Source organism: Apostichopus japonicus, chromosome 9 (assembly GCF_037975245.1).
Source record: "Apostichopus japonicus isolate 1M-3 chromosome 9, ASM3797524v1, whole genome shotgun sequence".
Lineage (NCBI taxonomy): Eukaryota > Metazoa > Echinodermata > Holothuroidea > Aspidochirotida > Stichopodidae > Apostichopus > Apostichopus japonicus.
The window spans coordinates 15,200,562-15,228,026 of NC_092569.1; the positions used below are offsets into that span (position 1 = coordinate 15,200,562).

Sequence of the window (27,465 nt, forward strand, 5' to 3'; positions counted from 1 at the left end):
CCTGATGACCGTGATAAATACCTGAGCAGTTTACATCCGCACTGCAAGTCTGTCTCAGAAACATATCGTTCCGATCGCAGTCCTTGCCACCGTGGTCTGGGGACGGATTGTCGCAGGGCCGATAACGGAAAGAAACGCCGTTTTGGCCGCAGTTAACAGAGCAAGGCGTCCAGTTACCCCAGCTGCCTACTCCTCCATCGACTGGTTTCATTTTGAAAGAGAAAAATTATTCATATTTATATGAAATATAATATAATATAATATAATATTTTGTTAGTGCACTGCTCTAGCGCCACCACTGATTGTATCTTTAGTTTGCAGGATTTTGCCAGATGTTGGAAATTCTATAATCTACAGTTTTCGGGAGTTATTTCTTTAGCATCGATTCCATATTCAATCTCGTTCTCGAACATTCGGAGCATCGATTCTGATGGGAGGGGATCTGTTGAGTGGGGGTACTGGTGGGAGGGGGATCTGTTAGGTGGGGATGTAGGGTGGGGGTTCTGGTGGGAGGGGATCTATTGGGTGGGGATCTGTCGTGTGGGGTTCTGGTGGGAGAGGATCTGTTGAGTGGGGGTTCTGGTGGGTGGGGTTCTGGTTACAGAGGATCTGTTGGGTGGGGGTTCTGGTGGGTAGAGGTTCAGGTGGGAGGGGATCTGTTGAGTGGGGGTTCTGGTGGGAGGGTATCTGGTGGGTGGAGATCTATCCGGTGGGGTTCTGGTGGGAGGGGATCTGTTGGGAGGAGATCTGTCGCGTGGGGGTTCTGGTGTGAGGGGATCTGCTGGGTTCTGGCTCAGTCCTCGAGGAAGATCTTGGATTGTGAGACTTACAGTTATAGCTGTGATATAACACTCAGAACTCTCCCATTTCCTATCTCCCTCTCCTATTTGGCTACAGGCTGCAAATAACACCAGAATTTATTTACAAAAGTCAACATGTGACAGAGCCACTTTTAAGACGTACCTTGTATTCGAGATTTGATCACTGTACTAGTCGAAGTAGCAATAAACAATATTAAGGTCTTAAAAAAAAACCCATCTTAGTCTCAAAAATGCTCTCATTGATTTAAGAGCTTAATAACTATACATTCCACTTACTGGGACATGGGTGGGTTCCACATATGTCGTACTGGATATCATCCCCGACACAATCGTCCCCATTGTACCTCGGGGTTGGGTTCGAGCAGTTCCTGGTTCTGTACGTTGTCCCATTGCCACCACATTGGATGGAGCAATTACTCCAAGCAGTCCACTCGGTGTAATTACCATGAACTGTGAGGCAGGAAAGATTTGACCAAAGACAAGTTATCAGAAGATTACGATGAACGTTCAGATTGACGATGTTCTGTTAGTTATTGAAGATACCGTGCTACATACAAGACTGTCTTCCACCTCTCATAGAAATGGTTCCTACCCTTCCCCTCCCCTACTCTTCCCCATCACCCTTGATAACTTGCAACTTTTGCATTGGCGGGTGGGTACCTTTGAACCAATCATATCATATTGTTTACATATTCAGTATATATCAACATGTGGTCGGAGTGATACAGTTTCTCGTGGGGGGGGTGTTCAATCATGAACATAACTTTCTTTATGCCACAACATTAATGTAACAGTTTATTGTTTCATTTACAGGTCATCAGCATTCTCTAAGCCTAATTTGATTGCAGAGCTATGCAGTAATCTCTCCAGGTAACTTAAATTGCCTTTAAGTAATGGCTGAGTCGACGACCTGCAGATTCCCACAAATTTGGTATAAAACGATAAAGCTGCAATAAGAGTCTTTATTGGGCAGAATTCAGGGTTCTCATCACATTCAAGAATTCTACATATACAGAGCTGCCTATGTGTCAATAGGAACACATTCTTCACTTACAATGATGAAAAGCTAACAAAATGAGTCAAACATCAAAATAAATCGATTCAAGAAGCTTCACTAGTTGATTATCTTGCTTAAATATTTTCTAGTAGAGAAACAAAGAAAGAATGAAAAGGGAAACAAATATCCAGTTTTCACTTAAATTACAACTTCAGAGACAAATATAAAAGAAATTAAAATTTCTGTTTTTTCTCTTAGATCTCACATATATCATACAAGAAAATTTGTTGCATTGTTTATAGAAAATGGCAACGATTATTTAAAATACTCCTTTGAACAAATTTGTGAATTAAATGTGACATCTCTGTTTTTGCCACCAGCATATCTCATTCAGTATTCACTTTCAAGGACAACCAGTGTGTAATATTATACGACTAAACTATTGTTCAAAACTTTTATAAATATTTCTTAGAAAGACTTACTAGGACAGGTTACATTTTCACTGCAATTTCTAACTTGCTCCAGAGGATCGGAACAGTTGAAACCGCCGTAAGCCGGAGGTGGATCGGTACAGCTCCGGTTACGATATTGCTTCCCACCACCGCAAGAGACCGTGCACTCTGTCCAGGCGGACCAGGCTGACACCCCTCCATCGACTGTTTTGAAAACGAAGGAGACAAGAATAAATAAAAAGTAAGAGAAAATATATCTGATATTTATATCAGCAGGGAAAATAATTTTTGATTCCAATTTTGCATGTTAGCAGTAGTTTTTAAGGCTCTAAGTTTTTTCACTCATTTTTAATATAAGAATACTATGATGCCTGTATTAAAAACCATTATAATCATTATACCCACTTGTATAGCAACCTGACCAGTGTTGCAAAGCATTTTATGATGTGTTACTGGATCAAATATTTCCCTGAATATGATATTGAAGCAGTTACCAGTGACGGCAGGCTACTTGCCTAAGTCTGTAGAAATATTACTACAAATTATTAAAATATTACTATAAATTAATATAAATAAGGAGAGGCGAGCTACAAATTTACTGTGGACAGGCATCGACAGAAGCGAAAAGCCTACGATGTCGAGAAAACAACCCACATTAGGTTAATACAGTCTGCCTGTCATGGAAAGCTTTTTTCAATGGAAGTATGTTGTTAATTCTACTGCAAAGGGACTTTAAAATAAAGCATAACCTTCACGTAATGAAAGTATGTTGTTCATTCTAATGCATATCACTTGTACAGTGAAGAATGGAATATCATATATAAATTCACTGACTATCTAGAATAGCGTCAACTCCCTACTCAGCACAACAAATGAAAGCATGCAAATCATGTATGTATGTATGTATTTTAGATCCTCCTGCAAGCAGGAACTCGCGAAGAAGCCATCATTGGCTTATCAAAGCCGCAAGCTGACCAAAGTCAGTCTCTTACATTCATATTTAACGTCCATGATTATGAATTGTCAATTGTCAACAACCCTGTAACTGACGACATACATTAATCTGGGAGTGACTTGAACCGGGGACCTTATGATTGAAAGGCACCGGCGTTAACCACTGAGCTAACACTCCAATCATTCCACTATTCAAGCGTCGCCGTGCACTTACTTGGACAAGGATCCATGTTGCAGTCTTTAACCTCAACCGACGGCTCAACGCAATCAGCTCCACCATGTTGAGGCGGGGGGTTATCACATGATCTGGTTCTATTTTTCACACCCCCTCCACAAGTAGTGCTACATTCAGTAAAGTTACTCCAATTACTGTAGGAGCCATTTACTGTGCAAATGAAAGAAACAAAAAATTAGCCATGAATACATTGGTGAGTTATCCCCAGCATCTCATCCAAGTCTAAAATGTGTATGCTCGTTAATTGTTACTTCTTACAATTTCCTACTTAAAGGCATTGAAGACTCGCTCGCCCCAAACCGCGTTCGGCCATTTGAAAAAGTTAACTTTCTGTTGCTTGCAAGTGACGTTTTGTTTGTGTCGCTACAAAATGCAGACAGTACAGTAATGAAACATGATAACTTGTTATCTTTAGCTGGACCTGAGATGTCCATCGCTGTATTGTTTGTACACTGTGCTGTGGGTATTGACCGCAGCTGTATGTACCGACTGTACATTAGTGTCTAATAACCGATGGTAGCAAGCTGTGTGTGTGTATTTTCTGGGATCGATGGTGGTGTCTAACACTTCTGTTACACCTTATTCGAAACTAGGTCTGATTACCGGCATTAGACGGCATCGGCATCAGGAAAGCTTAGTGGCTATACAAGTTGAAGGCATATATCGGCCCTATCTGTTAATTCTTTAGTCCAACATAAACGCGCACAAATCACGGAACAAATATCGATGAAGAAATAAAAGGTTACACTAGATGTGTGAGACACAATTTTCAGTACTGGATTAAAGACTAGCTAAATTACATATATAAAGCAGCCAATGGTTTGATATCTTTTCGTTGTAACGTAATACATTACATGACATGGTCAAAGTGAAACAACACAAAACTCATTAAAAGTGTCCGGGTGTATCGCCCAAACCCAAACACTGTGACATAATGTAGTTGAACTAAATGATCAAGAAGAGAAGGGTGCAACTGAGGTGCAAGAATAGGATCCTGTTGACGAAACACCCTGTAATCTTCTGCAAACTGTGAGGAACACAGCTCAAATAATTTCCCCACTTTGTTTTGTTTTAAGTTTATTATAATACAGTAGTATATGATCAATCTTAATGAAGACCCAAACAATGTAAACCTGTACTTAAAATACACGTCAGATCATACTTCCTGGTTCAAAGAAGAAATATCAAGAATTGATACAGAAGTTGATAAACCACCCAGACAAATGCAAATGCTAATAAAATCATATCTATATTGTACGGTAATGATTTTGAGATAGAAGTAACGCTATCTTATCCGTATCACTTGATGTCGCAATACGTGCATCCTGGTTTGGAGAAAATCATTGGAGAAGCTTGGCATATGACCAAGCAGGAGAGTGATGAATATTCACGATGGATGTCTGGACGAGTTTCCTGTAAGAGTTGTGATTGGACAATTGCATAAGGAAGAGGACAATAGCCATGCAGATCGATGGCTTGGCAGATAGTATATATTGACTTTGATTGTTCCACTACAGAACAGAAGAGGATAAGCACCATTAATAATGTTTGTTCTGTTTTCAGGATGTTGTAAAGATGTATAATAGGTGTCTGTGATTGGTCAATCAGATATGGTAGTGCTTAAACTCCATCTAGTTGGCTAAGCTATGTACATAGAGTTAGTACACTATTGTCATACCTAAGGTATGGTAGTGTGTAAGGGTTACTTCTCTTCATTAAATTTGTCAAGTAGCCAAGGAAGAGCATAAAACACATATTTTCAACTAGATATCAGTATAGTTGTCATTGTGTTAATGGCACCATCATGATACAGTGAAGCTGACGTGTTGATTGATGTTGATTGGTCAGTAATGGTAGTCTGATGACAAATTGTTGATGCTGATTGGTCAATAAGAACTAATGTAGAGAGTAAGTAACTTTCTAAATCTGGTCAAATTGTATTGCCTGCTGTTAATGTCAAATGTGTGGTTGATAAAAATTTCTGATAACAGGAGAAAGGAAAAACAAAAATATCTAGAGTAGAAAAATAACAGGATCGAAAAAGAATAAGAAAATGAAGAGACTATATTGTGTAAATCGCATGTTAAAGAAATATACTGCATAAATATAGGGTCAATATTACACAGGTTAGTTAATTTTAAAAAATGGGTGAAATATTTTAACCCTGAATGGTTGAAATTATTGACATACTGTTCATTTCTCAATTGGCTTTCTTTTTCATTCCAAATCATTCAAGAGTAACAGTAGAAAAAAGAAGAACTACTAAATATAATTTTCCAACAACAGTTGGCACAACCCTGTTTGGTAGACACCAAACTACAACTAAACATACTATAGCTACAAGTGACTGTAATAAAATTATTATCTTTTTATGACGTTTTTGATTAATTTTCAAAAAAAAACATTCCCAGCTTCCCAAAGAGGAAATTGGTTTGCTTTCAATTTTTATTCACTCATACATGATAACAAATGGTATGGTACATGTTTCTTCATTGCAAAGCATCAAGAATGCCATCTCATTTATGTAAAAGTCAACAAACCTTGGATAGTTTTTTTTTTTAATTACATGCATGACTGTTACTGTTTAAAAAATGTCTAATAATACTGCTAGAATAAATTCTTAGTTTTGGATTACTGAAAAATTGACAATTTGAAGCTATAGACCATTGTAATGAACTCCCGAGCTGTTAAAGATTAATTACTTTGGAGTTGTATTTCAAGATTTCTATATTTTGCTGGAATATATGACTCATATTTCCTGTCAGAAACAAAACCTCAAATTGTTAACCTTATACTACTCAGAATGACTATTATATCTTCAGCTGGGGTCTTAACCTGAGGTCACTAGTGTGCATTCCATAACAGTCAAATATTTTGACCAAACTTTGAAAGCTTGCATCATTTTCATACTTGGAATTATTTGAAAAGTGGGAAACACAAGATCTTAACAACTGAGTTGAACTCACCGGGAGGACAGTCGTTACCATCTTCAGTCCCGCAGCTGACAATCTCCCACGGATCCCCTACGCAATCGTTGCCATAGAAACGTGGTGCGGGATTGGTACAGTTTCGAGTCCTGTTGACCAGTCCACCGTACCTGGTTCCGTTAGAATCCCAGGAATAGCAGGATTCACTGCACTCTCCGTACTCCCACTCTGTGTAGTTACCATGTACTGTAAGAAGAACATAAACATCAAACATATAGTGAACCTACCCCTCTGTGTAGTTGCCATGTACTGTAAGAAGACCATAAACATCAAACACATAGTGAACCTACCACTCTGTGTAGTAACCATGTACTGTAAGAAGATAATAAACATCAAACACATAGTGAACCTACCACTCTGTGTAGTTACTATGTAGTGTAATTAGAAGACGATAAACATTATCATGGGGTGTTTTAAAAAACAGAACACCTGGTGAAACTACCACTCTGTGTAGTTACCATGTACTGTAAGAAGATGATAAACATCAAACTCATAGTGAACCTACCACTCTGTGTAGTTGCCATGTACTGTAAGAAGACCATAAACATCAAACACATAGTGAACCTACCACTCTGTGTAGTTGCCATGTACTGTACGAAGACCATAAACATCAAACACATAGTGAACCTACCACTCTGTGTAGTCACTATGTAGTGTAATTAGAAAACGATAAACATTATCATGGGGTGTTTTAAAAAACAGAACACCTGGTGAAACTACCACTCTGTGTAGTTACTATGTGCTGTAAGAAGATGATAAACATCAAACACATAGTGAGCATTACCACTCTGTGTAGTTACCATGTACTGTAAGAAGACCATAAACATCAAACACCTGGTGAAACTACCACTCTGTGTAGTTACCATGTTCTGTAAGAAGATAATAAACATCAAACACATAGTGAACCTACCACTCTGTGTAGTTGCCATGTACTGTAAGAAGACCATAAACATCAAACACATAGTGAACCTACCACTCTGTGTAGCTACTATGTACTGTAAGAAGATGATAAACATCAAACACATAGTGAACCTACCCCTCTGTGTAGCTACTATGTACTGTAAGAAGATGATAAACATCAAACACATAGTGAACCTACCCCTCTGTGTAGTTGCCATGTACTGTAAGAAGATAATAAACATCAAACACATAGTGAACCTACCACTCTGTGTAGCTACTATGTACTGTAAGAAGATGATAAACATCAAACACATAGTGAACCTACCCCTCTGTGTAGTTGCCATGTACTGTAAGATGCCAATAAACATCAAACACATAGTAAACCTACCACTCTGTGTAGTTACCATGTACTGTAAGAAGATGGTAAACATCAAACACATAGTGAACCTACCCCTCTGTGTAGTTACCATGTACTGTAAGAAGACCATAAACATCAAACACATAGTGAACCTACCACTCTGTGTAGTTACTATGTACTGTAAGAAGATGATAAACATCAAACACATAGTGAACCTACCCCTCTGTGTAGTTGCCATGTACTGTAAGATGCCAATAAACATCACACACATAGTGAACCTACCACTCTGTGTAGTTACTATGTACTGTAAGATGACAATAAACATCATCATGGGGTGTGTTAAAAAACACATAGTGAACCTACCACTCTGTGTAGTTGCCATGTACTGTAAAGAAGACCATAAACATTGTCATGGGGTGTTTTTAAAAGAAACATTGGTGAACCTACAGGGAACAGCAGGGATCAGTTATCTTGACAAGGAACCACCCTTTTCTACTAAAAACTGAGGTTCTCCAGCTGCACGGCAAGCTTGTACGGTCCGTGGAGTAAATTACTATTAACAAACTAGAACTGCATTTGCCTGCAAATATGCAGTATTGTAGTGCTCGTGGTGTGCTTGCAGTATTAGGAAAAACTTTTTGGTTTGCTCATGGTGTTAGTTTTTGGACGGACAACTCACCAGGGAGCATAGTCATATTGTAGGTACCTACAAAGTGAGGGCGCTATATGAAACTTGAAGTTTCAAAATGTCATGTAGGTATTGTTCCCTTGGCCAGTATATGCCAATATTGGAGTGCACACGTGGACTACAATTAATATTAAAGAAGAAGAAGAAGAAGAATTCAAGAAGCAGCAGTATAGCATACCTGGAGGGCACTGGTCTCCGCATGCCTGTACCTCTGTACCGTTCCCCACACAATATGCTCCGCCAAGGATCGGTGCAGGGTTGGAACAAGTTCGGTTCCTCATCTGTGTACCCATGTCAGGTGCTATGTCACATGATAGAGTGCACTGTGACCACGGTGTCCAACTTCCCCAGTTTCCGTCAGCTGTGAATGAGTACGACATTTCTTTCTGTTTAATAGACCCTACTCAATGCTTGAATATAGAAATCATACCCACAGCGGAAAGCAATGGCTGACAGTTTTGTCTGCCTTTCAAATATTCTAGGAACTGTGTTTAATAGCAATATCTATTCAAATCCTCCTTTCAGTCCACAGAGGGCAATTTGTATATGTACAGCCACTGCTGTTGATTACAATCACAAATTTTGCTGGCTCTTATAAGATTCAATGAAAACGAACCAGATTATGGTAGCAAAGAGATGTATATCATTTTGTTACCATGGTAGCAGACGACTTGCTAGGTTGATTGAAAAGATAGAATAAACACATCAACCTTATTGCCCGTAACTTGAAGGCACACTTTAAACCATTCCCCTCCCCAATCCTACCTTTCCATAACCTTCCATAATCTCCAACTCCTCTTCCCCCCTCCCCTACCCAGTAAAACAGATCAACACCCTGGGGATATTCTACGCCCAAATATTTTAAAAAGGAGTACTAGGAAATATTTCAATGTATTGCTGAATCTCCAGAGTTTTCCAAGATTCTCAAAACTTTCTGCCTCCATAAATAATATATTACTAACTTACTCTGAGTGATTTCACATATGTATGAGTGCATGTTGTCACAGTCAGTACTAACTTACTCTGAGTGATTTCACATATGTATGAATGCATGTTGTCACAGTCAGTGTTGGCCATCAGCCATTCCCAGCTTCTCCTGGTATATCTTAAAGCAACGCACGTCGCCGCTGCACTGTCGTTCTTCGGGTAAGGGCCTCCCCAGGGCCCTCCAGATTCATTCCACGAGGTCAAGTCTGGGGAGCCGCTACCATCAACAAACGAGAGGTCACTCGCAACGTGTCCGACGTACAGCCAGACATTTTCCAAAAACTTGTTTAATTTCAGTCTCCAACTGACCGCCTCCAGTTCCGATTGGTCGGAAATGAAAGCCAGGTGGCCCGTCCCGTTTGTCTCCGTATGACAGGTCTCGTTAGCTTCGGCGAAGGTTTGAAATCCCGTCTCATTGGTCGATCCAAACAAGTAGCAGCTATCGTAACGTGTGTGGTATCCATCGCTGCAGTTGACTGGGATCAGAGAGAAGTGGGGAGGTTAGTATTTCCATTTTGAGGGCAAACTTGATGGTTCTGTTTAAAAATGTAGCATTTTTTCAACCTTGCCAAGACCTTGACAGGAAATATATTGTTCGTTTGTTGAATATGCATCAAGTGAGATGCTTGCCCGCCGGAAGAAAGTGATCTAATTGTTGCCAGATTAATTTAATAAATGGTTATGGGTTTACTAGTTCAACCAACCATTAGGTCTACAAGAAACATACCTTTCGGCCCGAGCTCAATATTTTTGTAATAAAGACACCAGGCAAAATTAATATTCATAAACATGTGACTCAAAGTTTAATAAATAGTAAATTTTTATTATTATCAACTGATTGTAAGCTGATTATCAGATGATGTCTTCTTTTCTAACCAATCAGCATTCGTTCTTCTGTTGGCAACTCAGCTGTTCATTTCAAGGTCAGAAACCTAAAACTTTCAATTTAAACAAAGCACAAAATGTTATAGATTGCATAACTTTAGAAGCTATTAGAGATCTTATGTAGTTTTTCACCAGTTTTGTGCTGTCACCTGACATCTTAATACTCTGTAAACACAGAGAGAAGAAGATAGTTCAAACTTTGTAAGGCATGTTACCATAGTAACATACAGCAAATCATCTGTCGATGTGACCTACCTATTGGACAAGGATCGCTGCATATTCTGACATCAGAATCATTTCCAGGACAGGGGGCGCCATCCAGTATGGGGGCAGGATCATCACAGGAACGGTTACGATACTGAAGGCCTTCAGAACAGGTTACAGAGCAAGGACTCCAAGGGCCCCAGGAACCCCAGTTACCATCGGCTATCAACAGGGAAGAAACAAATACATTTAGGAAATGTGTCATAAAATATATGTATGTTTGTATGTATGTATTTAGATCCTCCTGCAAGCAGGAAGATGCGAAGAAGCCATCATTAGCTTATCAAAGCCTCAAGCTGACCGAAGTCAGTCTCTTACATTCATATTTAACGTCCATGATTATGTATTTTCAATTTTCAACAACTCTGTAACTGGACAACATACTTTAATCTTGGAGTGACTCGAACTGGGGAACTTGTGATTGGAAGGCACTGGCGTTAACCACTGAGCTAACACTCCTATATGACTTCACAACTTCTTGAAAATGTATCAAAAGCAAGAAGTTTTGATTCAAATGTTTCGAAGCTTGCTCTCTGCTTAAAGCGTTAGCAACCATATTTAATATCCATTGTATGGAACTGGTATGTTCTTTTATTAGTTTCAAATGAAACTTTGCTGGCACAAATCTGAAGACATTTGAGGACATTTAACATTGATCACAATATCTTAAATTTATTAAATACAAACGGTACAAACTCACTTTGCGTTATCTCGCAGACGAAGCTTCTACTTTCGTCGCAGGCGACGTCCGCAAACTTCCATTCGAAGGATTTCGCATCGTAGGCCATTCCCACGCAGGAGTCTCCATTGTCTCTTGGGAAACCTCGAGTCCAAGGATCTTCGCCTCCCCAGTCCGTGGTGTTTGGTCCGGCGATGTCGCTCTCCAGATACGTGAGTTTGCTGCTCACGTAATCTAACCCGACATAGACCGTCTGGTCCAGAACAATTCCTGAGTTCTTGATGAGCCAGCTGACCGAGTGTTGTTCGTCGTAGCTGCCCACATAAGTCAGGTGACCCGTGCTGTTCGTGAGCTGAAGGCACGTCTCGTTAGCATCGGCTCTCACTTCCGGTCCCGCGACATGCGCGTAGCAGCTGTCATGAAAGACTACAAAACCCTCCGGACAGTTCACTGGCAGAACCAAAGCAATTCAAGAAAGAAAGAAAGAAATTAGAAATTGAAACCTCTCCTGTCACATTGTCAAGTTTAGATCCTTCAAAACGACCACAGGTATCTACCAATGGGAACTCTCTAAGGGTCCTATGTATATAGCACACTGCAAACTCTAGATCCTCGATCTCTTCCCATCCATCCACTAATACGGATATTTCAAGAAATGTTAATGGACGACAAGACATGAGGAGTATCACCGATGAAGTTTCAGAAAATAATTATATGATTTTTTTGTGCCCAAGATGGCACTCTCAGATTTGTTCTAGACTGTCTTGTAATAGGGTACACTGGTCAGTAAAATGTTGACCGACCCCTTGTGTTTTCCCAGACCCCACTTATTTTCTGTGGACCTCTTGCTGATGCCTTTGCCATCAAACCCCCCCCCCCCCAAAAAAATAAATCATGCACCTCTAGGTGTCCTCGTACCCTAGTTTGAAATAAATGGTGATAGAAAAAGTAACATTTATGATACCTCAAAATCACGCCTCTATCACATTTTCTGAACTTGGAAAATTGAGCAACCGTTAAGATTAATATCACCAACAATAATAAACAAGTACTTCATTTCTAGTATTTTCATTAAAAAAAGAACAAAAGCTGTCAACTTTTACTCTTGCGAAACCTCAGCAGATGAACCACGATCATGGAAACACCCAACCTTTTATTCTGCAAACTAAAGATTGAATCAGATTAGAAATTCACAGAAAACTATTTTATCCCTATTGGTTGCTATGGACGCATACTTTGTTTTTGCTTTTGGGAAACAAAATCCCAGAATTATTCCTTTTGATAACAGGTGACATTGTTTAACATGCCATGCCTACCTTTTGGACACAAGTAGGTGCAGGTACGGGTTTCGCTGGAATTCCCTGGACATTCCTCTCCTCCAAGGTAAGGAGGAGGGTCATCACAGGTCCTGGATCGGGTCTGGGTGCCATTTTCACAGTTAGGGCCACACTGCGTCCATCCACTCCATGAAGCCCAATTTCCAGGAGCTTTAAGAGAAACGAAAGGAAAGAGACATTTTGGAATAAAACATTTTTTTCATGGTGGGTTTATAGAATTACCTCATGCAGCATAAGACTTGTAAGTCCTTACCACAGGCGGTCAAAATGCGGCCCACAGTCACATTTTCTGCGACCCGAGGAAATGGTAACAAAATGCTATTAATGCGGTGTGCAAAACTTTAGCATATAAATAGAGAAGACATGAAATATGGATATTTTCAGGAGGGATCTGTATATAGCATTATTCTGATGTTTCAGCATAATGGATGAATTTTTTTATCTTTTACTTCCAATTTGATGTCATTTGTTGTCATAGGAGTGGGTGCATCCTGTAGTGTAGCAGCAAATACATTGGGTACTAATTTTCACTCTTGTCGGTCGGATCAATTTCGTGCCCACCTCTGATCCAATCTGCAGCTGTGCATTGTCAATTCTTTTATGTCTCATTTTAAGATGATCCCAAATACTGCTACTATATAATAGAAGAAATATTGTATCCTTTCATTATTTAATATCCCACCATGTTCTCTCCCATTTTCTTACCGTCCCTAGTAATACTTTAATGGAATGTATTCTACAGTATGAGTCAAAATGAAGAGAAAATTAACTAATTTGTAATTATCCTAAATATATAGTCACACCATACCCCCCCACCATCACCCCACCCTCCAGAAAAATCCCCAATTAAATATCAAGTCAGATATTTTGAGGAATATTCACAAATATTCAGGGAGCCATGAAAAGCATAGTAAAAACTTCACATCAACATTCGATGCAAAAATAATGGAATAGGAAAAAAGTAAGTTAAATGTATGATGCTTATATCGGATACATATTCAGTAATGGCTGAATCCAACCAAACATTATACCTACATTTTGAAATTTCGCAGACATAACTCGCGGTCGTATCACAGTATACGTCAGCCATCAACCAGCGCCATTCGTTTTCGTCGAATACCAGAGCCATGCAGGGTTCCCTGGCCGGAGAGGGAAATCCATCGGCCCAGGGCCCAATGCTGCCCCAGTCCGACAGGTTGACCTGCCTCGTCCCATTTTCGTAATAAATTCCGCCAAAGTCGTACGACATGTCGATAAACACGGCGCTTCTGCGATTCAAGCTGGTTTCCTCGGTCCTATGGCTGACAAATTCCAGTTCCTGAAAGGTCTGGAGTCTGGCGAGGTATCCCGTGCCGTTGGTGATTGTCTGGCATCCGTCCACGGCAGTGGTGTAATTGACATCTGCCGTCACCGTGACGAAGCAAGATTCGTAATAGACCGACATGCCTTCTGGACACGAGACTACGGACAGGGAGAAAAGTCAGAATTGTGGCTTACATCACAATGTAATAACTACGATTATTAAACTAGTTGTGTTTTAATGCATGACTCCAATTTAGGGTTGACAAGGAGGAAATAAGGAATTGCTGGTATTTTGTGGAAATCTTCATTATAAAGTACTTGAAAAGTTACAGAATATTACACTATCTTAATATGACTGAAATCACAATGCCATGTATCTAAGATCATAAAACTAATTGTGTTTTAAAGCCTCAGTATTCAAAGTGGGGGTCATGACTCCATTTTAGGGTTGACAAGGAGGAAATAAGGAATTGCTGATATTTGTGGACAAAAGTTTAAAAAAATCTTCATCATACAGTACTTCGAAAGTTTCAGAATATTACAACTAGGTACCCAATACCAGGGCATTCAAAGGACAGGCAAAGAACACTATAATCATTAGTATATACCTTAAGCAACAGAGATGCATGACATGTGCACCTTTGCACCTTACACAAACAGCTGTGAGAGTTGATTCAGTTTGGGGGATTTCCTGTTTTAGGCATTGCTTCATAGCAACATTTTAGCTAATATTTGTTTTTAGGCATAGTAATGATTTGGCCTCTGTTTACCCATACCCTCACTTCTCCTCTCACCCAACATTCTTGAATTTGGAAGATGTATAATTAAAAAGTATCTACTGTATAACATATTTACAAAGGAGACAATCTCATCTCACACTGCCATTTATATATACAAGCTTGACTGCATAAATATAATCATCGTTATCATCATCATTGAGATACAAATGACTTCCTGAAAAGCACCGTCACTGAATTTTGTTCATATTTTTTTTTAAAACCAACACTTATGTGATCATCCAGATTTCAAAAATAATAAAAATAAAAGTAATAGTAAAAAACTAGATATTATGAAAAATCTAATCTCACACTGCCATTTATACATACAAGCTTGTCTGCAGAAATATTGCCTTCCTTGTTACTATGAGATACAAACAACTTTTGTTTTAAACCGAAAATAATATCATCATCCACATTCAAAAAAAAAAATAATAATAATAGTAATAACAATAACAATAAAAAAATAATAATAATAAAAAAAAAAAAAAATAATAATAATAAAAAACTAGATATTCTGAAAAATCATGACCTACTTAATTATGAACCTACCCTCTGGGCACACTGTTTCACATGTCACATTATCTGTGAGTGGACCTGTGCAGTTTCCACCCCCTAGGATGGGGGCAGGGCTGTCACATTCCCTGGTCCTGGTTCTGTTACCAGTCCCGCAGTTAGATGAACACTCGCTCCAAGCTGTCCAAGGTCCATGTTCTCCATCCCCTGTAAGTAACAGCAGTGGATATTAACATTCAATTTCGTATATCATTATAGGATAGCTCGTGGGGGGGGGGTATCTTTTGACTGATGAGAGAGGTGCATAGCATTATAGGCCTTGTGAGAGGTTTGTAATAATCTTTAATACTGAGAAGAATAAATCAGCTGATCAAGAAATTATTCAGCAAAGAAGTTGTATAAGTCTGTGAGACAATTATTTTCACGAGACTTGTATTGCTGCAACGATGCAAGAAGGTATTAATAAAACAACGATGTTGCTTGTACACAAAACATAAAATACGTTAAACGAAAAAAAAGGAGGGGGAGAGGTATGTAAAGAAACAGGGGAAGGCAGAGGGGGATTTGCTCATAGATTGCTTCCAGTTAACATTATTTGTTTTTTGTCCGAACAAACTACTCAGAAACTTCTATCATATTTTGGTTTTATACATAACGAATAAAACTTACCTACTAACCTGGGGCAAACAGAAGTAATAAACAAATGTCAGATCCCTAACCCAAACAAAACGGTCAAATTAAAGACAACTTAAAACTTTCTACCCACCGAGGTTAACTTCGCATATGTACCCGGTGGTTTGATCGCAAGACTCGAGGAACCATTTCCACAGGGTGCCCTCCCTTCTCAGGACCACACATCTTATCGGTAGGAGAGAATCGTCGACCGTGGTCATGGCAGGTGTTGTCGCACCAGCCGATGCACCACCACCGCCCCCGAGATTCACCATGCCAGACGTGGTACCCCAAGGAGACTCTGAGAAGCTTTCCCATGAAGTCACGTTTGCTTCACCATTCGCAAAGATCCAATCAAAGTAAATGGAGGATCTGTACAGGTTGCTGGTAAAGTAGGCCAACGAAAGGTTAACCTTGTAATCAAACAACATCTGGGATACGAATGCTTCCTCCGACCTATCGTTCATGAATATCAAGTGACCTCCGTAGACTTCTGTCAGATTTTCGCAGTCCGCTTTCGCATCTGCATAACTGGCCGTGTCGTTGGTACGGAGTAGGTAGCAGGTGTCGTACCGGGTGACATAGCCCTCCGGGCAGTCGACTGACGGAAAAACACATGACACTAGACTTTATAATAGACTGTTGCTATGATGTGAAAAGAAAAGGATAAAAGTCACATCTTAAAGAATTTTTTTGATCAATCTTAAAAAGACTTGCGCAAAAAGTAACGTCTAATGCCGGTAATCTGAGCTAGTTTCGAATGAGGTGTAACAGAAGTGTTAGACACCACCATCAATCCCAGAAAATACACACACAGCTTGCTACCGTCGGTAATTAGACACTAGTGTACAATACCCACAGCACAGTGTACAAACAATACAGCGATGGACATCTCAGGTCCAGCTAAAGATAACAAGGTATCACGTTTCATTACTGTCTGCATTTTGTAGAGACACAAACAAAACGTCACTTGCAAGCAACTGAAGGTTAACTTTTTCAGATGGCCGCACGCGGTTTGGGGTGAGTCTTCAATGCCTTTAACAACTTTCCAATTTTGGTATAACATATAAATCTGGAACATTATGAATTAGTACATGCCACTATACATGGCTGTTATCCTAATATAAACTAGGATATCTCCCAAACGGAAAACAAAAAAGATGTTTCTTTACATGTGGCTGTTTGGGTGAGTCGTGCATCACAAACATCAGGCTTGCCAAATTAAGCAACAGATGATGGATGGGTTTGTGTCTACTTTTATCGTTTGCTATGCTGCTAAATTAATTGTACCTGATGCTAAATTCTATTAGTTGCTGACTTGCAGACTGTTATGACAGCCACAGAGTCCCCCAAAATAACGTAACCTTATGAATCAATACAAACGTTCCCTGACCATTCTCAGGTATATGAGATATTCCATAACCCAAATGCTGGATCTACTCTGTCTCCACCAGAGTTATGAAGAGAGCAAACATTACAACAGCTACTCACCGATGGGGCATATCTCGCCACAGACTTGAGTTTCATTGAATGTACCCTCACATTCCTCTCCAGCTAACAGAGGTGCCGGGTCCGTGCATGTCCTGGTTCTGACCTGGATACCCTCTCCAGGTCCGCATGTGACACTACAGCTGCCCCAGGGAGACCATTGAGAAAAGTTGCCGTTGGCTGATGAGGAGAAGTAGAGAAACATCTTGTAATGTTACTTCTATTTTATTAATGACCAACCAATGCAAAAAATGCATTTAGAATACACATTATCAAGATAACAACCTGCTTCAATTCCATTGAAATTTCCTGAAAAATCTTCTGTAGGTTTGTACAGAAGATTCACAAACTGTTCAGATCTGAGTTGAATGCTGAGATGGATCATGCTCATCAAGATTAATTTTGACGTGAGGCCCATATGTGACACTCTTTGATTTGGACTTTCACGGAGGCTGGCGACCAATGACAGATACCCTAATAGGATCAAATCATCACGCCCTCTTACTATCTGTTCAAACACCTTATATATTGCATACAAATTGTTTTATTCATTGCATGATTTTAAGAGTATTCCCAAAAGTAAATATATCATCTTGCCTTTAAAATTATGGAATTTTTTATTTTATTTCATAAAACCAACAAAAAAATACAAGCAATAATCAACACCCAAAGCACTTAGTCTAGAAAAATTCTTCCGACCGATACTCACTTCTGTCTTGCTGACAGATGTACCCAAGCTGTGAATCACAGTCAATGTTTCGCCATTTCCAGTCAGATCCATCCATCACCATGGCAACACAGCCAGCCGATCCGGTCGGGTATCCGCCTGCCCACGGATCGACTGCATTGTTGCTTTCATCGTACCATGTAGTGAGATCTGGATCTGCCTCAAAGTTGTCAAAGGCAACGTTTGAGCCATCCCATCGCAGGCCGATGAAGAACGTCTTTGAACTAGGTATATTTAATGCCTTTAACTCCTTACTGAGATGATCCTGTTCCCAGTATACGGACGGATAGAAAAGGTGACCTCTGACGTTGTCGCACGCTTCTCGAGCAAGACTAGCATTGGTAGCATTCACACTCTCGTGTACGACTTGATAGCAGGTATGAATACCTTCAACAAACCCGTCGCTACATTCAACTGCAGAGAGAAATGACGAAAAATGCGTGTGTGCCACGGAATGGTAGTAATTAATAGGCAATGAAAACTGTTTTCTGATAAGTTGACTGAACAAGAATATATAGTACCTTGCATTTCTTTGAAAGAAGGATTGCAAATTTAACTGCCTGTGATGGCTCAGCAAGATTATGATGAGGACAGATAATGACTCTCACTTGAATGCACATGTTATATTGCACTTCAGTTTTTCTCCTTTTCCACACATTAGATCTTTGGTAGTTTTCATTGAATTAAATATATAATACCATGATTATTTGATTATATGTATTAAATTCTTGTTTAAAATGTACTTATCTTTTGCATTGGAAATAAACAGTTTCATTGTCATTCATTGTCATTGTCATCATATATTCAAGAACATACTGTACCTTTTGAGTATATTTGTGCCTAACTAATTACGAAATAGAAAGTTCTACATACTATGCTTATTAATACACATCCCGTTGTATTGTATTAAACTCTGGCCTGATAGTAAATACAGGAGACAGTGACACTCTGTCTCACCACCAAATAACACGTGTCTCTGTATTCATTCGTTTATACCAACGCCTTGGAACCTCGCGGTGCTTTGTACAGTTACCTTTCCCAAGATAGAAATGCACGCAACTCTGATCAGTGGCGGAGCGTCCACACAGTCAGGGGGGGGAGGGCAGATATCCCCCTGACGGACTCAAATGGACTGCTTGTGCCCTTTTCAGCTATTTACCACGTTTTACTTATTCGCGATTATTGACTTTTTTATTGTGCTCTCATCTACCTATTGACATTTGTCACATTTTGTTGGCGATGACACCTATTAATTCTTCATTTATCTGCAAATTAGCAAGGCCCGGAAAGGGTAATTTCCGGCGATCTAGGGAATGACTTTACTGAAAAAATGTCTGTCCGCTCCGCGCCAACCTGTGGTTGCGCTCCGCTTAGTGTCGAAAGCGCCCCTACAGACCATTCTCGACCCCCTGACCAATACCCCTTGCTCCTCCACTGACTCTGACGGTACTCAGATCTAGGTTATGTTACAGTCACTTCTCATTGCATCTGCATGATATGCCTTCGTCTTCGTCTTTGATACGGTGACACATCCGCAAAAAGGGACAATATCTCACCACACACACGTCAAGAGAGTAATTAATTAGATCTGACCAGAGTACTGATTTAAGTGACAGGATTCACAGAACCACTGGAACTACTAATGAGGTCTGAAGGCAGACTATTCCAATCCCTAATTGTATTTGGAAAAAAACTATACTTATAGCAATTGGTACTGGCATACAGTTGGCAGAAATGCATATCGTGCATGTTCCGACTCCTACGCAGAGGCTTTCTTACAGTACAACGGCACATCGGACAAAACAGCTAGCGACAACAACACCATAGGCATTGTAGGTCTTTATGGAGATATGCACTGTAAGATTTGCAAGCCGTCCCTTATGAAGATAATCAGAGAACCATTCCATGTCACATAAGGGAAGTATTCAATAACTATGTCTGCCAGATTCTGTAATCACTGTCGCAAATAAAGTAAAAAATTTCAGCACTTCTAGTGTGAAATGAACGTTTCATTGTGGGCAACCAGATTAGTTTGAGAATATCAACAAAAAAAAAGTCTAACCGTGTTGGTTTATGCCTGGCTAGGTCTTTTAAGGGGCGGTACCTCAACCTTCAGTCAGGGTCGAAAAGATTCATATCACAGAGAGATCTGTGCAAGTCACCCAGAACCTGTTAATTTTGTTTGCCCTTCACTGAAAGTGCTGCCACTGCAAATTAGATGGCAGCTCCTGAAATCAGGATAGTACCATATAGCACTTCTCTGTGAATATTTAACTAAACAGAAAACTAATAGCTGACTATACCGTCTAATGTCACATTTTATTTGAATAATTGAGACCGAATTTCCGCAAACATATGGTCCCCGAGACCGATGGTCCGCGAGACCGATGGTCTATGCATGGTCCATCGATAGGCGTATACAACTAGACTTTTTCATTAGAGGGGCTTCAGAGCAGGTCAAAGAGATTGACAAGGGGGCAATATTGTTTAAAATAGGTTATCGCTATATCTAATTATCAACTTATATTGTATTCTCATATTTCATTTGGGGCAGCAGGGCTAGACTTTTGAGAGCGGGAGCTTTCGCCACCTACAACCCCCTCTGGTTACGCCACTGGTGGAGGCGTAATATCGATGCAAGCCATCCCAACCCCCTTGCGTATAAGTCACTGGTATCCACTATGAAAAGAAATGGCTGTAAATTATTTTTAATTACGCGCTTTATCAACATAATATTACCGGTAGTTATATTTGTCTTTGTCTAATATTATAGGCCTATAGTAATCGTTTCGGTCTCGTGGGGACTAGTAATAGTTTCGTCTCGTGGCTTTCGGTCTCGAAGACCTTCGGTGTCGCGGACCTTTTTTAATTTCGGTCTCGCGGACCTTCGCTCTCGTGGCCTGTAACCGCTCACCTGTAAAATTTTCACAATGGGTTCCTTCAAAACCATTGATGCAAGTACAGTTGTAACCATCCAGGAGGTCAGTGCATGTTGCTCCATTCTGACACGGGTTGCTAAGGCACTCGTCTGTCTCAGTCTGACAGTCATAGGCTGTGAAAGGAAACAAGAAAATTACATATATAAGACTCTTTCCAATAAGAGTTTTGATTTTCTGATATTACCAGGCAACCACAGAAACATCTGTGTGACAGTAAGCAAATGGTAAGCCTAAGATTAGGCCTAAGTTTTGTAAATGCTTATTTTTACTCACTTTCAGACTTTGAATTACTTGCAAAGTTTAATCATTTTTGGAATAATTTCTTACACATAAAGCCTTTGCAATGTTACCAACATGCACATTTATATTTTTTCTATTTTGACAAAATTTGACAAATATTGCAACTTGAATAGAAGAAAGTCCTAGAAAGATCAATATGGGGACATTTCTTTCAATCTTTACATTGGGCACAAACAAATAGCAGCCTAGCAGATGTGAGTTAACTAACAGCAACACAAAAGAAGTTACTTTTAATAGTAATGTACTGATTAATGACATAGCCTAGGCCTAAGTTGTTACTATGTTACCGTCTATGCCTCACACAGCAATACAGAATGGACAGGTTTTTACGAAATTGTATTACGCTTGGCATTTACGGTGAGTAAAAATAATATACCTTCAGTTAGTTACCGGTGTACCTTCATATCTTTGGTTTTCCCACCCTTTTGCAAACATCAACAGGAAGAAGATACATTACACATCAGTTTGCATTCTTTTCAATTTTCGCAGACAGTTTATACCCAACTTCTACCTCAATTTAAACGAACCTAAAGATAGTGTCCTAACAAGTATACCAAGGTATCTCGAATGCTACACTCGACAAACAAATACAAACGATCAATGTTGTAAGGGTGCATGACAGTAGCGAAACAGTTACTATGTATGAGTGACCAATTTAGATCGCACAATGTATACCACCAACGTTTGAGACTTTCAGGGGGAACAAGTGGGGAGGGATAACCGTAAATAACAGCAGTTTCGTACCTTCCCAGCCGGAAGCACAATCGCAGGTGTAATAATCTACATGGTCGATACACGTTGCACCGTTCTGACAAGGATCAGATGCGCATTCATCGAAATTAACTTGACAAAAGTCCCCGACATATCCAGGTGGACAATCACAGGTTACGTTCCACAAGTCAGTAAAGTCATCAGAACAAGAAACATTCTGCTTGCAAGGGTTTGGTTCACAATCGACTAAGTTGAGAAATAAAGAAGAAATATAATGGTAGCTATATGAGTGCAGCATCTTGAAACAAATGGTCTATTGTTCCAATTGTCGTAAACCATCAAATTTGTGAAGAGATACACATGATGGATGAACTGAAATATATTAACATCTCACTAGGAATTATGAGTTAAGTTAAGACGTTTGAAATTCAGCAACAAAACCATGTACATTAACTCTTTGTAACCCCAACATTTGATTATTGGATAAAACGTAAATAATTAATTAATGTTGTTAACGGATAAATCTAATGACATCAAGGGGTATCGTGTTATGTATGATTAATACGAGGCTTTGTCGAACTAAAGAACTTCACAACTTCACACAAAATACAGCTTTAACTATGAACTACACGTTTGACCTCCTTCAAGGAACGCATTTTCAAAATAATATTCAGAACACAGTAATTCCTATGTCGGCACCCTAACCCCTCTTTTCTCACCACATGTTATTGACCCAACAGCGACATAAAGATAAACATGACGTGGGTCGGGAGCTAAGGATAAGATGTGGCCCTAAAAGCGAGCGGAGCGTGCATTTGCAAGACCGCACTATAACGCAATGATAGTCGGATCCCAAATCCAACGACATTGGAACCTGTCACATTTGAACGCAATTTACTCTTCGCGCCATTTTTCATTTGACTCGGGGCCCTCAATCTCCGGGGCACATGGTTTCTGTCTTACACTAACCCCATCCCTAACTCCCTCTCAAACCGGCCCCTGGCGTTATGTCTCTGATGTGGCCTAACTAGCTTTTGTTTGGTTAATTAGGTGCATGGTTCCTTTCTGTTAATTACCTGGACAGCCGTAGATCTCAAGTCTTACACAAGGGTGGTTGTAACAAGCCGTAGGATGAATACGAATTTGTATGGCTCGAAAAGGCACAGCAAACATGTTAACAACTGCCGTGTTTTTATCGTAATTCCCATCAAATATCTGCAAGAAGTAAGAATATTGAAAATTTTCAATAATTCAGTAAAAAATCATATTTCATAGATACATCCAAGTTATTATCAATTAAGTTTTTTTAAGTATCTTCTCCCAGGTCGACACTTAAAGTATAAGACACAATTACGTATATAGGAACGAAAATCACCAACTAATTCAGGTTCGCTCGGATTCCGTGTTTGTCTTATACAGCCTAGATGTATAAAAACCTTTCATAATGTGCTATTATTTACATATTTTAAACATGTAAGATATATTATTTTAATCTTTCACTAAAGTTATTAAGGGAACAAGCTTAAGAATTAACAATATGATTATTAGAAAACATTTATAAGTCAATGAACCCACTTGAATTGCCGACCCGTGTATATCGCCTTTAGTCTCTTCCTGCTACTGCTATGTTTATTTTGTTGTCAATATATTGATTTAATTATTTAACTTTTTAATTATTATTTAACTAGAAATAATATATATATAAATATGATAAAATAACTTCATTAAATTGAGTACAATACGATGTCATAAGACATGACTGAATACAAGCTCCCATCGCCCCCCCCCCACACCATCCACCACCGACGAGTCTATGATAAAAGTAAATGTAACGGCGCGATGGGGGTAGGAATTCTCTTGTAAGTCAAGCCAAGACGGAGTGTACGTGTAAATGACGGAATTTACCTTCTTTTTTATTATTACCAGTTATAGGCCCGTACGCATGAGAAGGGTGAACTTGGGCGTTAGGAAGTGCGATGGGTACGTCCCACCCCCCTTCCCCCACCGCCCTCCAAGTTTGAATGATCTACATTGTCCTGTGTATAGAGTACTATTTCGTCCTGCCAGGGTCTTAAACAAAAACTACAATAAATCATACAAAACCAAATTAATACGGTTTATATGCTTTGCAAATTACAGCACCGTTTTGCACCTTAGCACCCGTCATTATACAAAACTTAGACCCCTCCCCCAGGACGGTGTTCCAATAAATGGTCCAGGAGCTCCAGTGAGAGCTTCATCCTACAGGAAATCCTGCGTACGAGCCTTATATATAGAAGGCCTAACACCTATACCTGCAATTATTCTAAAGATAACAATTAGTTAAAATGAAAATGAATAGATTCATTACCTCCTTGTTCAAATTTTCGTTCAAAACACCAACAATAAACTATGTGAATAATGTGAAACTGACTTGGGTTCGAACCAGAGACCTCTGGATCCTTGGTTACACGGGTATACAAGGTACCGTGGCTTCTGACGAACACAACGTCCCCAGCATGACTATATATAGGGATCCTCACCAACATAGGGCTGGCTAGCTCAGTTGGTAGGACACTGGGCTTGTAACATATATAAGTCATTATAGTTCGATTCCCGTTCTAGCCATAACATGTCTTCACTCTCTTACATTTTCAAAAATCAAATATTTAAGATAACAAACCTTGTCATTTCCACCCTCTTGATAAACTGTCCAGGCTGAATCAGAGGACTCACGATAAGACACCGTGAACTGACTACAGTAAATAGGATCTATATCGGGATGGTTGAAGCCCTGACTGGCAAACCCTCCAATGTCCTTTATTTCGTTAAAATTTATCTGAAATTAAGTAAAAAATAAAGGGAAAATGATACCTCCATGATCATAAAGATAAAATTTTAAACATAACCATGGTTGCGAATGCTCACAGTGACAATTATATATGCAATTATTATTATTATTGTTATTATTATTATTATTAATATTATTATAAATATATGTATATATTTATATATATATATATATATATATATATATATATATATATATATATATATATATATATATATGTGTGTGTGTGCGTGTGTATGTGTGTGTGTGATATTGATATAGTAATAGATATATGTATGTATATATTTTTCATTCACATGCAGCTATAACAAATGGATTCTTTATCCTGTTGCACATCGGTGGCGTGTATGGTGGGTGGGTGTGGTGGGTCGGTGCTGGCTTTCACCCCAATCATGTTACAGGAAAAACTTTCAGTGGGGAATTTTTTAAACATTCGTCAGGATAGACTTTAACCTCTATCCTACTGGACCAGGACACCCTTCCATAAAAGTTCATGGCACGATCTAAAAACAGTCGGGTGTTATCTAGACACCTCCTCCCTTCACTCATTCCTTTGAAGTATTGTGCATGTCCAGTGGGTTCATTTATCTTTGAACAATAACCAAATGCACACAGTTTGACCTAACTGAGTATACTATCAATGAAGGTAATTGAGTTGGAATCGATATATACAGACGATGAAGTAACAGCAGTCAACAGTTGCACAATTATACTTCCGGGATTTAATTGTTTATATTTAAACTTCTTTGGAGGTCATCATGCCTGTAATTAGGGGCCATGACGAATCAATGTATTACTGCAAAGCAATACATTCGTAATGAAAACATGAGGAGAATTTTGACTGTCCATGGCCCAAGATTTCCATGCAGTCACCTATTGTTTCCTATAATTACGTCACATACTGACCTGGATCCATTCATTAATATCATCTATATCATCTTGTTCCTTTGCGCACCAGCCGCCATCCGAATTAAGTCTCACGTGATCTTTTGATATCCCCAATGGTCCGTCTTCATTACCTCCGAGGTAAGAAGACATCGATATTTGGTCCAATGAAATAACTCCCTCTTCCAGACCAACTGCAGGATTGCTGCAACTGCCTGTAATTAGACAGAAGAAACATGAAATGAAAATAAAACTAATCAAACCGTTTTTACGATCACCACAAATCGATAGACAAACATGGAGAGTGGGTAGCTATATAAACACATGGTTGGGGGACATATGGGATGTCTTTTTTTTCATTTTTTAATATAATTAGGGCATGTACAGTACATCCTCACAGTGAGGAAAATGTTATATGATTGTACCCAGGGCCCACCAAGTTTTCGGCTTAAAGCCAAGAGTTGTAGCCAACAAAGTACGATATTTTTTTTTACAATTTCTTTATACCTTATCTGAACTGTCAATTTGACACGGATAATTGTGTCTTTATATGAATGTTGAATTACGTAAGACTAATATGTACAATACTATGTGTAGCTATACTATTTTCTCTGAAATGTGCTTAAAAATGATGGCAGTATACATGAATGGTGGTGTATGTTATTTCATTTATACCATACTTCAAAATGCATTCCTACTAAACTCAGGCGTGTAGCCAAGTAGAGGGGGGGGGGGCGAAGGGGCGACCGCCCCCCCCTTGAGCATATTTTTGTTGTATGTTTTTATAATATCGCTAGTAATTTCAAGCTTAGATGCAACTTACAAGGCCTGGGAAGTGCCATTTCCAGCGATCTAGGAGGCATTTTCAGCCAAAATTTTCTTGTACGCGTAGCGCCAACTTATGGTGGCGCCACGCTTAAATAGTTTTCAATGCAGAATCTACGGCTCTGATAGTTTACGTACAGGTTCGCCCCTCCCTTGGAAAATTCCTGGTTACGCGCCTGACTAAACTGAAGATAGCGTAATAACGTGGGGTAGTGGATGAGCCGGGGTAGGAGGGGTAGGAGAAGACGGGAATGGGACGGTGACAGTTGTGTGAAGAAAAAAATATTTTACATATCACCATAACATCGAGATATACTAGGTCGATGATGACAGAGGTGTGTCAAATAATTGCGACACTACAATGCCAATGAAATAAATCAAATACAGAGATCCCCTCTTTTCTCCTACCGCCACTCACCTCCTCTCTCCCACCCTTCTTTCTCCACCCCTCCTCTCTCTCCCTCCCACCGCAACCCATCCCCTGCCTCTCCCATCTCGATGAAGCTAGATATATAACGAAATGAGACCAAGCCTTACCCTGTAATCTTTCAAAGTGGTTGACGTCTTTATTCACTTCAAGAATACCGTCCATCGAGGAGGAATTGCCGGTGCTCAAGAAACAAATCGAGTCAACAAAGTTGAAGTCAAAAGATAAACATTTAAACTCTGCTGAATACAAACAGGCTTCTGCGCATGTCGATTCTGTGACGTCAGTGATGGTCTCGGTGACGTTGTAAGTGGCCATTGCGTAAGGACTCTTCACAAAGTAACTGAATGGAAGTTCTATCGATTCAAAGCCAAAACAAAAATGATAATGACAGTATAAGAAATTGTATAATAATTCTTATCATCACACGGTCTACTCAGAAAATACAACACAGCAACAAAAATGAAATTATAATTGACGAACTACATACATACATACATACCATTATTAGAGTATTTGCATA

General features: G+C 39.4%; 2 protein-coding genes across 3 annotated transcripts in view; both read right to left on the reverse strand.

Moving 5' to 3' along the window:
• Positions 1-15,306, reverse strand: part of LOC139973367 (uncharacterized) — a 90,285-nt gene extending 74,979 nt beyond the window's left edge. Inside the window, exons 1-12 of one of the 2 annotated variants that reach the window (XM_071979989.1) lie at positions 15,175-15,306; positions 13,580-14,005; positions 12,524-12,694; positions 11,229-11,657; positions 10,520-10,690; positions 9,415-9,855; positions 8,571-8,753; positions 6,426-6,632; positions 3,439-3,609; positions 2,301-2,474; positions 1,098-1,271; positions 22-201 (exon numbers count right to left, since the gene is read on the reverse strand). In XM_071979989.1, the coding sequence (XP_071836090.1) occupies positions 22-201; positions 1,098-1,271; positions 2,301-2,474; positions 3,439-3,609; positions 6,426-6,632; positions 8,571-8,753; positions 9,415-9,855; positions 10,520-10,690; positions 11,229-11,657; positions 12,524-12,694; positions 13,580-13,988 (2,710 nt within the window). In that variant the 5' untranslated portion in view covers positions 13,989-14,005; positions 15,175-15,306. The other variant, XM_071979990.1, reaches the window with a different exon arrangement.
• Positions 15,307-15,896: 590 nt separating this feature from the next.
• LOC139973893 (uncharacterized) lies at positions 15,897-27,009 on the reverse strand. The gene is made up of 9 exons (XM_071980778.1): positions 26,934-27,009; positions 25,712-25,905; positions 24,638-24,793; positions 23,052-23,190; positions 22,009-22,221; positions 20,940-21,077; positions 18,008-18,439; positions 17,302-17,478; positions 15,897-16,411 (listed from the first exon to the last, which is right to left on the reverse strand). Exons 1-9 carry the CDS (start codon positions 27,007-27,009, stop codon positions 15,897-15,899), a joined length of 2,040 nt encoding a protein of 679 aa, XP_071836879.1.
• Between the last annotated feature and the right edge of the window lie 456 nt (positions 27,010-27,465).

Coding starts and splice junctions, on each gene's coding strand:
- LOC139973893 (XM_071980778.1), bottom strand. CDS start 27,009: ATGGGAGAGGCAGGGGATGGGTTGCGGTGGGAGGGAGAGAGAGGAGGG. Junction 23,191..24,637: donor AAGAGGGTGGAAATGACAAG/GTTTGTTATCTT, acceptor TACTTCTTGCAG/ATATTTGATGGGAATTACGA. Junction 22,222..23,051: donor TGAGATCTACGGCTGTCCAG/GTAATTAACAGA, acceptor TTCTCAACTTAG/TCGATTGTGAACCAAACCCT.